At 40.1% G+C, this 12260-nt stretch overlaps 1 protein-coding gene across 1 annotated transcript; it reads left to right on the top strand.

Moving 5' to 3' along the window:
• Positions 1-1471: 1471 nt before the first annotated feature.
• On the top strand, positions 1472-12190 carry LOC112222127 (serine/threonine-protein kinase Sgk2). The gene is made up of 13 exons (XM_024384753.2): positions 1472-1625; positions 2515-2585; positions 2704-2762; positions 3537-3594; positions 3963-4046; positions 4808-4939; positions 5346-5458; positions 5563-5599; positions 5767-5853; positions 9087-9182; positions 9342-9497; positions 10772-10861; positions 11035-12190. The coding sequence occupies exons 2-13, from the start codon at positions 2568-2570 to the stop codon at positions 11188-11190; spliced, it is 1086 nt and encodes a 361-aa protein (XP_024240521.1). The 5' UTR covers positions 1472-1625; positions 2515-2567; the 3' UTR covers positions 11191-12190.
• The last annotated feature ends 70 nt before the right edge of the window (positions 12191-12260 follow it).

Below are 12260 nucleotides of genomic sequence, written 5' to 3'. Positions count from 1 at the left end.
ACAACCATTTTAAGTCTTGCCATAGATTTTCAAGCAGATTTAAGACAAAACGGTATCTCGGCCACTCAGGAACATTCACTGCTTTCTTGGTAAGCAACTCCAGTGTATATTTAGCCTTGTGTTTATTGTCCCACTGAAAAGTGACTTCATCGCCCAGTGTCTGGTGGAAAACAGACTGAACAAGTTTTTCCTCTAGGATTTTGCCTGTGCTTAACGCCATTCCGTTTTTTTTAATCCTGAAAAATTCCCCAGTCCTTAACGATTACAAGCATACCCATAACATGATGCAGCCACCACTATGCTTGAAAATATGGAGAGTGGTACTCAGTAATGTGTTGTATTGGATTTGCCCCAAACACAACACTTTGTACTCAGGACAAAAAGTTAATTGCTTTGCCACATGTTTTGCAGTATGACTTTAATCCCTTTGTCGCAAACAGGAGGCATGTTTGGGAATATTATTTATTCTGTACAGGCTCCCTTCTTTTCAGTCTGTCAATTAGGTTAGTATTGTGGCGTAATCACAATGTTGTTGATCCATCCTCAGTTACCTCCTATCACAGCCATTAAACTCTGTTTTAACTGTTTTAAAGTCACCATTGGGCTCATGGTGAAATCCCTGAGCGGTTTCCTTCCTCTCCGGCAACTGAGTTAGGAAGGATGCCTGTATCTTTGTAGTGATTCGGTGTATTGATACACCATCCAAAGTGTAATTAATAACTTCCCCATGCTCAAAGGGTTATTCAATGTCTGCTTTTTTGTTTTTGTTTTTACCAATAGGTACCCTTCTTCGTGAGGCATTGGAAAACCTCCCTGGTCTTTGTAATTGAATCTGTGTTTGAAATTCACTGCTCAACTGAGGGACCTTGCAAATAATTGTATGTGTGAGGTACAGAGATGGGGTAGTCATTCAAAAATTATTTTAAGCACTATTATTGCACACGGAGTGAGTCCTTGCAACTTATTATGTGACTTGCTAAGCACATTTTTACTCCTGAACTTGCCATAACAAAGGGGTTGCTTATTGACTCAAGACATTTCATATTTTTATTAGTAATTAATTTGTACAAATTCTGAAAAACACAATTCCACTTTTACATTATGGGGCAGGCCTATTGTGTGTTGGCCAGTGACCCCCCCAAAAAAAAAATGTAATGAATGCTGTAACACAACAAAATGTGAAGAGTAAAGGGGTTTGAGTACTTTCTTAAGGTACTGTATCTACTCATGACATTAGTGACAATGTTATGCTTCTCTCACTTTCTCACAATTGAATTCAAAGGGCTTTATTGGCATGGCAAACATGTTTACATTGCCAAAGCGCGAGCACACACACACACACACACACACACACACACACACACACACACACACACAGAGACAGACAGAAGTGTTCCCTGCCCCTAAATCTCTTTAATGATTCACTGGCACAGTGGAACCACCCATTCATGACGTGATCCCAACCAGTCACTGAAATCTGTAGCCTAATGCAGGACAACAGTGCTGTGCTCTGAGCTGGGACACTTGACTCGATCTGCGGGGCTTCAGTCAGTCGACAAGACATCGCTCCTGCTGCACGCACCTGCAACAGGTGGCCTAAGCTGCGTTTTAACTATTCACAAAAGGTAGGTTGAGAATGTACAGAATGGACTATATAATGTTACAGTAGCCTATAGATCCTTTTATGTCTTTACATTTATGGGGAATTGTTAAAAATACAGTTTTATCATGTTCTATAACACTTTGGAAAATGTCCTCGAATCCTTTTGAAATACTCGAAATTGCCTTTGTAAACACTCGAGGAATACAACGGTAAACATTAATAGGCTAGTAGTCGATATTAGACCCTCTTCGATATATGTATGCATGTTTTATGCTGTCATAAAAGGTCTGCTGAATTTTGAGTAGTTTGTTTGCACCCCATTTGCATGTATTTCACAACAATGGTGTAGTTTGAGAATATAATGCCTATAATAATTCCATACCTCTGATTAGATGGGTAATACACTTGACTGTAAATATTTATCAACCTTCAAATGAGTTTCTAACTAACTTTTCACACCTCTACTGTAGCAAAATACAATCTACTCTTGAGGACATATGACTGATCCACAAAATTGTATTTAGTTAAAGTAGAGGTTACTGTATTTATTCAGTAGACCTAAAGGTTAAACATTTCCCAAGATCGAGGAAAGAACATTTCAAAACATTCATCCATTCTTGGCAAGTGACTGTGTGGGGGAGGTTTGATTTGGTTTGAATCATGACCTAAGCCATCCTCTGCACATTTGTGGACGTGGGAATGGCAAAATAATATTTACCATGTAAACGTGTCCACTGATATGAACTCTTCAAAACACCAAATGTCCTTCGTTGTGCCTGTGTTGGGTTTCAAACCAGAACGACCAGTTTCTCAGGGTCAGACTGGCATAGGGGAACCAGCAGTAGCGTCACACACAGATGGGGGTGCTATCATATCACGATGTTCCTACTGTGTCCTTTTGTCAATGACAGGTCTATGAAACACTGATGTAGGTTCCCCGGTGAGCACGGAATGGACCAAGACCATGGCAAATTCTAATCCAGTGAGTGTTTCTGTGGTGTGGTGTCCAACCACAGACAACCAGGCCGTTGTGCAAATGGTTACTAGTTGTTTACACCGCTTTGCTCCATCATTCATCTTTTTTTCTGTGTGTCATCTAGCTTAGATCACCATCCTCCACCCTCAGTGAGGTCAACCTGGGACCTTCAGCAAACCCACAGTATGTACAGTATTAAGAGTCATGGGTTTCAATGATCCATAATGCCATGTAGAACTGACATCTGGCAACCCTTTACCAATGGAATTGTGGTCCTGATGTCATATTCATTCATTGCAACCACAACATACACTGAGTGTACAAAAAATCCTCTCTCCATGATATAGACTGACCAGGTGAATCCAGGTGAAAGCAATGATCCCATATTGATGTCACTTGTTAAATCCACTTCAATCAGTGTAGATGAAGGGGAGGAATCCGGAAACGTTTTTAAGCCTTGAGACAATTGCGACATGGATGGTACGTGTGCCATTCAGAGTGTGAATGGGCAAGACAAAAGATTTAAGTGCCTTTGAACCGGGTATGGTAGTAGGTGCTAGGCGCACTAGGTTTGTGTCAAGAACTGAAATGCTGCTGGGTTTTTCACGCTCAACAGTTTCCCGTATAGATCAAGAATGGTCCACCACCCAAAGGACATCCAGCCAACTTGACAACTGTGGGAAGCATTGGAGTCAACTTGGGCCAGCATCCCTGTGGAATGTTTTCAACACCTTGTAGAGAGGGGGGGTGCTAAATATTAGGAAGTGTTCTTAATGTTTTGTACACTCAGTGTACATTGCTGTACATGTGTTTTTGAGGCTTGATTAAAAATGTTATTTCATGGATCATACCAGTCCATGTTGCGAGACGGTTGTCTCTGCCATAACCTGTTACGATAGGTGTTATGTCCATCCATATGACACAAATATCTGTATCATCATTCCTGTCTTGTTTCAGTGCCAAGCCCACTGACTTTGACTTTTTGGCTGTTATTGGAAAAGGGACCTTTGGGAAGGTAAGTCTGCTGTTTGCCTGATAAAAGGCTGCATGCCTTCATCAATGATTAACTTAGTCTATGCAGGACTGTTAAGGTTACCTTGATGAAAAGGCCAAAACCAAACAATGAAACAATGAATGAGGATAGTTTTTCACTAATTGTACTCAGGATGAGCAGCCATTTTTAATTCTTCCAGTTCAGTCACAGTCCTTTTTCATTGTCAATTACTTTTTTCTATATTTTGTGTGACAGATAATAAAATATATTATGTGTGTACTCATTGCCCTTCTATTTTCAAGATAGGGTTATGATAAGAGAGTGTCATATTAGGAGTTGACGTTTTGAGGAAACAATCAGAAATGTACTGACAACCACCCTGCATCCAGGTCCTGCTCGCCAAGCTCAAAGCTGACAATAAATTCTATGCTGTGAAAGTTCTACAGAAGAAAGTAATCCTGAAGAAAAAGGAGGTTGGTCTATAAACTTTTAATTTGGTTATTCATTATCACAACAAACTCGCATATAGTTTATTTGTATTCTGTTTTAAAGGTCAACTCAATTCCACTAGCAAAACCCTTCATGTCAGTATATATTCAATGTGTGTATGATTTTCATTGTGTAGCAGAACTGGTTTAGCCTAAATCTGTGTTGTGTTTCTAAGATAACATCTAATCTAATCTGAAGTGTGTTCTGTCCTTTGTACTCCGACAGACAGATTTTACAGCCCCCGGTCTCTGTTTTGTGTTTCATACACACTGTACATTACCATAATCACTAATGTTATATTCCCTGGGTTTTGTATCACTTGATAGTTATAACAATCAGCAAATGAATCTTGTACTTTCTGAGCTACTTACAGACACACGTTATAGCTGTCTGACAGACTACTCAGTCCTGTAAAGAGAATGACTCCCTCAAGTGAAGTGTTACCTCAATGAAGCCAATTTACTTTATATACTGAGAGCCTGTTGCCTGCCTTGGAAACCAGGGCCATAGCTAAAGTGGAGAACACTAGTCAGAAGTGTGTAGGTGGCTGCACTTTCAGCAGCATAAATAACACTGAGGACCTTGTAGGAAAGAGGTGTTCTATGCCCCTCTCTCTCTCTCTCTGTATATCGTCTCTTGTCATGTGCTTGGGGCCAAAGCAGTGGTGATGACAGAGGCCTGTATTCTGCTGTGTCCTGCCCTCTGCCTCGTGTCTGCTGGTTCAATGCTGCGTTGTGTCCTCCAGCAAAAGAACATCATGGCAGAGAGGAACGTGCTGCTGAAGAGCCTGAAGCATCCTTTCCTGGTGGGCCTCCACTACTCCTTCCAGACCCCAGAGAAGCTCTACTTTGTCCTCGACTATGTCAACGGGGGAGAGGTAGCTAGCTAATGGCCCTGGGTCTTGTTTCTCAGGTTTCAAATGACTGTTTGGATATGGCAAATGATAAAATGAGTGGACTGTAGCAATGTTCCCAATAAGTAATCCTTTATTTATATTAAAGCTATCAAGCTATTGACAGCACAGAAGCAGCAATGCAGTGTGGCATAGCCTCAAGCCCTTGGCTCAATCAGTGTAGTGACAACAAACACATTACTCCCCTTTAATCATTGGCTCAGTCCAAAGTCTCTGTGTCACGGCGTTATTATGAGTTAATAATGTAACAGTAGTAATATTACATGCTTCGTTAGAGTCAAGCGTACTGACAGTTAAAACAACATGTCATAACTGTTTTCTCTCTCTCCTTTCTCCCTCTATCTCTAACATTTCTTTCTCTCTCTCATAGCTCTTCTTCCACCTGCAGAGGGAGCGGTGCTTCTTGGAGCCGAGGGCTCGGTTCTATGCTGCTGAGGTTGCCAGTGCCATCGGCTACCTTCACTCCCTCAACATCGTTTACAGGTCAGACACAGTTTACAAGGACATATTCAGGTAGAAACAACACATTATTATGTACAGTATTGAGGTGAAGTGAAACCAAATATATATTTTTTGTTCTTATTTAGAGATCTGAAGCCAGAGAACATTCTTTTAGACTCTCAGGTAAGTGTTGACTCATAAGTGGATATAATGTTCTTCGATTGTTTTCAATATCTCAACTCACTTCCTTCTCATCTTAGAGAAGATAGTTCAAGAGTTCACAATACAGGATCTTATGCAGTCTGTAAGTTCCTGTAATATTGGGATGGTGCTTAAAACGTGTGTTCCAGGGCCATGTGGTACTTACAGACTTTGGGCTGTGTAAAGAGGGAGTGGAGCCAGAGACCACCACGTCCACTTTCTGTGGAACCCCTGAGGTGAGGGATAGCCCTGAGATTGTGTCTGTGCTCAATGATATGTTAAAGATAACCCATGTCTAATAGTCACATGTAGTTCTATACAGTTGAAGTCAGAAGTTTACATCCACTTAGGTTAGAGTCATGAAAACTCGTTTTTCAACACCTCCACAAATTTCTTGTTAACAAACTATAGTTCTGGCAAGTCGGTTAGGACATCTACTTTGTGCATGACACAAGTAATTTTTCCAACAATTGTTTACAGACAGATTATTTCACTTACAATTCACTGTATCACAATTCCAGTGGGTCAGAAGTTTACATACACTAAGCTGACTGTGCCTTTAAACAGCTTGGAAAATTCCAGAATATGATGTCATGGCTTAAGAAGCTTCTGATAGGCAAATTTACATAATTGAGTCAATTGGAGGTGTACCTGTGGATGTATTTCAAGGCCTACCTTCAAACTCAGTGCCATCATGGGAAAATCTAAAGAAATCAGCCCAAAAATTGTAGACCTCCACAAGTCTGGTTCATCCTTGGGAGCAATTTCCAAACGCCTGAAGGTACCATGTTCATCTGTACAAACAATAGTACGCAAGTATAAACACCAGGGAACCACGCAGCCGTCATATCGCTCATTAAGGAGACGCGTTCTGTCTCCTAGAGATGAATGTACTTTGGTGCGAAAAAAGTGTAAATCAATCCCTGAACAAAAGCAAAGGACCTTGTGAAGATGCTGGAGGAAACAAGTACTAAAGTATCGATATCCACAGTAAAACAAGTCCTATATCGACATAACCTAAAAGGCCGCTGAGCAAGGGAGAAGCCACTGCTCCAAAACCGCCATAAGACATCCAGACTACGGCTTGCAACTGCACATGGGGACAAAGATTGTACTTTTTTTGAGAAATGTCCTCTGGTCTGATGAAACAAAAATAGAACTGTTTGTCCATAATGACCATTGTTATGTTTGGAGGAAAAAGGGGGAGTCTTTCAAGCCAAAGAACACCATCCTAACCGTGAAGCATGGGGGTGGCAGCATCATGTTGTGGGTGTGCTTTGCTGCAAGAGGGACTGGTGCACTTCACAAAATAGATGGCATCATGAGGGAGGAATACTATGTGGATACATTGAAGCAACATTTCAAGACATCAGTCAGGAAGTTAAAGCTTGGTCGCAAATGGGTTTTCCAAATGGACAATGACCCCAAGCATACTTCCAAAGTTGGAGTGGCCATCACAAAGCCCTGACCTCAATCCCATTTGTGGGCAGAACTGAATAAGCATGTGCGAGCAAGATGGCCTACAAGCCTGACTCGGTTACACCAGCTCTGTCAGAAGGAATGGGCCACAATTCACAAAATTTATTTGTGGGAAGCTTGTGGAAGGCTACCCGAAACATTTGAACCAAGTTAAACAATTTAAAGGCAATGCTACCAAATACTAATTGAGTGTATGTAAACTTCTGACCCACTGGGAATGTGATGAAAGAAATTAAAGCTGAAATATATCATTCTCTCCACTATTATTCTGACATTTCACATTCTTAAAAAAAAGTGGTGATCCTAACTGACCTAAGACAGGGAATTTTTTTACTAGGATTAAATGTCAGTAATTGTGAAAAACTGAGTTTAAATGTATTTGCCTAAGGTGTATGTAAACTTCCAACTTCAACTGTATACAATGCCTTCAGAAAGTATTCACACCACTTGACTTTTTCCACATTTTGTTGTGTTACAAAGTGAGATAAAAATGTTTTTAATTTGTTTTATTTTCTACGCTCTAGAAAAGATACTCTGTAATGTCAAAGTGGGAAAAAAATCTAACATTTGTTTTGAATTCATGGAAAATAAAATACTAATATCTTGACTAGATGAGTATTCAACCCCTGAGTTTGCAAATGTTAGAATCACCTTTGGCAGCGATTACAGCTGTGAGTCTTTCTGGCTAAGTTTCTAAGAGCCTGGATTGTACAATATAAGCTCTGTCAAGTTTGTTATTGATCATTGCTAGACAGGCATTTTCAAGACTTGCCATCGATTTTCAAGACAATTTGTCAAAGCTGTAACTAGGCCACTCACAAACATGCGTATTGTTAAGCATCTCCAGTGTATATTTGGCCTTGTGTTTTAGGTAGATGTTCTGCTGAAAGGTGCATATGTATTCCAGTGACTATTGGAAAGGACCAAGAACCAAGTTTTCCTCTAGGATTTCCCTGTGCTTAGATAGATTCCATTTATTTTTATCCTAAAAAAACTCCCTAGTCCTTGCCTATAGCAAGCATACCCATAACATGATGCAGCCACCACCATGCTAAAATATGAAGAGTGGTACTCAGTGATATGTTGTGTTGGATTTGTACCAAACATAACAGTTTGAATTCAGGACAGAAAGTATATTTCTTTGCCACGTTTTTGTCAGTATTACTTTAGAAGCTTATTGGGAATATCATTTATTCTGTACAGGCTTCCTTCTTTTCACTCTGTTCTTTATGTTAGTATTGTGGAGTAACTACAATGTTGTTGATCCATCCTCAGTTTTCTCCTATCACAGCCATTAAACTCTGTTTTAACTGTTTTAAAATCACCTTTGGCCTCACTGTGAAATCCCTGAGCGGTTTCCTTTCTCTCCGGCAACTGAGATAGGAAGGGCGCTTGTATCTTTGCAGTGACTGGGAGTGTTGATACACCATTCAAAGTGTAATTAATAACTGCACCATGCTCGAAGGGATATTCAATGTGTATATATATATTTTTTTTTACCCATCTACCAATAGGTGCCCTTCTTTGCGAATCATTGGAAAACCTCCCTGGTCTTTGTGGTTGAATCTGTTCTTGAAATTCATTGCTCGACTGAGGGACCTTACAGATAATTGTATGTGTGGGGTACAGAGATGAAGTAGTCATTCAAAAATCATGTTAAACACAATTATTGAACTGAGAGTGAGTCCATGCAACTTATTATGTGACTTGTTAAGCACATTTTTACTGCTGAACTTATTTAGGCTTGCCATAACAAAAGGGTTGAATACTGAACACATTTCAGCTTGTCATTTTTATTTAATTGGTAAACATTTCTAAAAACATAATTCCACTTTGACATTATGGAGTATTGTGTGTAGATCAATAAAACTAAATCTACATTTCATCAATTTTATATTCAGGCTGTCACAACAACATGTGGAAAAAGTCAAGTGGTGTGAATACTTTCTGAAGGCCCAGTATATATCTGTTTATTTAACTGTCTCTGTAGTATTTGGCCCCTGAGGTTCTGCGTAAGGAGCCCTATGACCGCACAGTGGACTGGTGGTGTCTGGGAGCTGTGCTCTATGAGATGATCTATAGTCTTGTAAGTTTTTCAATCTTATATGGCTACTGTACTTAGCGCAATCTACATAAATGTCCAAGACAATTATGTTACCAACTTCAGGAAATGCTTCTTGAGTAGCTGGCTGCTACAGTACTGTGTCTGTTCTCTGCTCTACTCACCCTGTTTCTGGTTTTCTAGCCCCCGTTCTACAGCCGGGACGTGTCTGAGATGTACGATGGCATCCTACACAAGCCTCTGCCGCTGCCCCCAGGGAAGTCAGGCGCTCTCTGTAGTCTGCTCCAGGGCCTCCTGCAGAAAGACCAACACCGCAGGTTGGGAGCCATTGCTGACTTTGTGAGTCACTGACTGGACCGTGTCCATGGACCATGGCACCTTATTCCCTATCAAATCAAATCAAATGTTAAAGAATTTACATACAAATATATGAATGAGTGATGGTACACATACACATGACATCGTTATATACATATTAGATGAGTAATGTAGGATATGTAAACAGATAGTTTAAAGTGGCTAACGATACATGTATTACATAAAGATGACAAGATGCAGTGAAATGTATATACATATGAGATGAGTAATGTAGGGTATGTAAACATTATATTAAGTGGCATTGTTTAAAGTGGCTAGTTCCGAGTTGAGTCAATGCAGTAATAAACCAACCAGGCGGTGATACAGCCGGACAGGATTCTCTAGATTGTGCATCTGTAGAAGTTTGTGAGTGCTTTTGGTGACAAGCCGAATTTCTTCAGCCTCCTGAGGTTGAAGAGGCGCTGCTGCGCCTTCTTCACCACGCTGTCTGTGTGGATGGACCAATTCAGTTTGTCCGTGATGTGTACACCAAGGAACTTAAAATTTACTACCCTCTCCACTACTGTCCCTTCGATGTGGATAGGGGGGGTGCTCCCCCTGTTTCTAGACCTACGTGGGCCTGTACGCCATTTCTGCAGTGGTGTAAAGTACTTAAGGAAAACTACTTTAAGGCACTACATAAGTCATTTCTTGGGGTATCTGTACTTAACTATTTATATTTCTGACAACTTTTACTTCACTACATTCCCCCCAAAAATAATGAACTTTTTACTCCATACATTTTCACTGACACCCAAAAAGTACTTGTTACATTTTGAATGCTTTAGCAGGACAGGGAAACGGTCCCATTCACACACTTATCAAGAGAACACCCCTGGTCATCTTTACTGCCTCTGATCTGGTGGACTCACTAAACACACATGCATCATTTGTAAATGTTTGAGTGTTGGTGTGTTCTCCTGGCTAGCCATACATTTAGAATATAAGAAAATGGTGCCATCTGGTTTACTTAATATAATGAATGTGAAATGATTTATACTTTTGATATTGATACTTAAGTATATTTAAAACCAAATACTTATAGACTTTTACTCAAGTAGCATTTTACAAGGTGACTTTCACTTTTATTTGTCATTTTATTAAGGTATCTTTACTTTTACTCAAGTTTGACAATCGGGTACTTTCTCCACCACTGCATTTCTGAAGCACACTATGCCACATTGCCGTTTAGTGTTTCACAGTGAGTTATACACTGGTCATGTCTTATATCATCCTGCAATGTTTGTTTTTTACAGCTACAAATAAAGAACCATGTGTTCTTCTCCCCGATTAACTGGGATGATCTGTACCACAAGAGAATCACTCCTCCATACAACCCCAATGTGGTGAGTTGTTTGTGCTGCCAGCTGTTTCTTACCATCTTCTATAACTTCAAAATTCACTGCTTTTTTTCCTAAAACTTTCTTTCACTACCTCATCTTTGTAACTTTCAATCTTACCTCTTTTCTCTAGCACTCCCCTCTATTTCCTAACAAGTCCCCTCTCTCTTCTCCTTTAGAAAGGGCCAGCGGACACACAGCACATAGACCCAGAGTTCACCAGAGAGATGGTGCCTAACTCAGTGGGCTGCACCCCTGAGCTCAACGCCGGCACCAGCAGCTCTAACGCATTCAATGGCTTCTCCTACGTTTCTGGTGAAGACAGCTTCCTTTGAGACAGGAAGGTTCCTCACAGCACCACCACTGTCGAGGTCGAAGTTACCCGTAACCACATATCTACAATTCGATTCCTTAACTGCAAATCCTAACCTTAAAATTTAAGTCAGGAGGATAAACATATATTTTACCCTGGATTCAACTTCATTGGCCACGGTCATAGAAATGGAGCACATTGAATATCATGCATTTTTGCGTAGGTGAAGCAAGAAAGAGATGTTGTAAGAAAACATTTAAATGCACCACCCAACTGTTGCTTTTTCTGTAGGTGACTGCCCTATGAATTATATTTATATGCCCTCGTCTCTGCTTGAATTCTCATTTCAGGACAAAGTCTTTTGGCACATCCAATCGTGCTGGACTTTTTATTTGCTAGCAGACAGATGTTGATTTAATTATCCTTTCACTACAACGTAAAGTCAACCGCGTGACTACATAAAGGACATGTAGATACAGTACACACTCCTAGATGCTATGTGTAGAAGGTAAAGCTAGGTTCTATGGAAAGTTGTGGTGTATGGATTAAGATGGTCTGATTATCACTAGAACAGGCAGACACAAATGTGTGTGAAACTCTAGTTGAACCCATTCCTCTGCTCTTTAAGTGCTGCTTTTAATACAAGCACTGTGGACTTTCCAAACATTTCTTATTCTTAAACTCGTTTGTTGAAAATATACATTTTTGCACATTGATTTGTGAACATGCTGTTTCTATTATCGCTGACTTTTAGTAGATTAGAGTACATAAAGGCTTGACTCAAATGTTGCGTCCAGGAATGCTTAACAGCAACATAAACCTATGCCAGATTATTCTCACAGCTGTAAAGGTGCATGCCATGGTGCTATTAACCTTGTTAAACAAAACATGTGATTGTGTCAGCACAATGGGTGACATTAAAGACTGTTGACATGCCAACACCATCTTAAAGATGACTGACATTCAATGAAGCCCAGTTACAAGTATGTGTACATAACTTCACAATAAACCACTTCCCTACCCATATGTTTACCGTGTCTTGCATTGACAGATTTTCCATCGATTAAACTTTGAAATCAAGAACCTACACTA

This window comes from Oncorhynchus tshawytscha, linkage group LG22, assembly GCF_018296145.1.
Source record: "Oncorhynchus tshawytscha isolate Ot180627B linkage group LG22, Otsh_v2.0, whole genome shotgun sequence".
In the NCBI taxonomy this organism is placed as follows: Eukaryota; Metazoa; Chordata; class Actinopteri; order Salmoniformes; family Salmonidae; genus Oncorhynchus; species Oncorhynchus tshawytscha.
The sequence above is the reverse complement of the archived record's forward strand: the minus strand, read 5'-3'. Positions and strand labels throughout refer to the sequence as shown.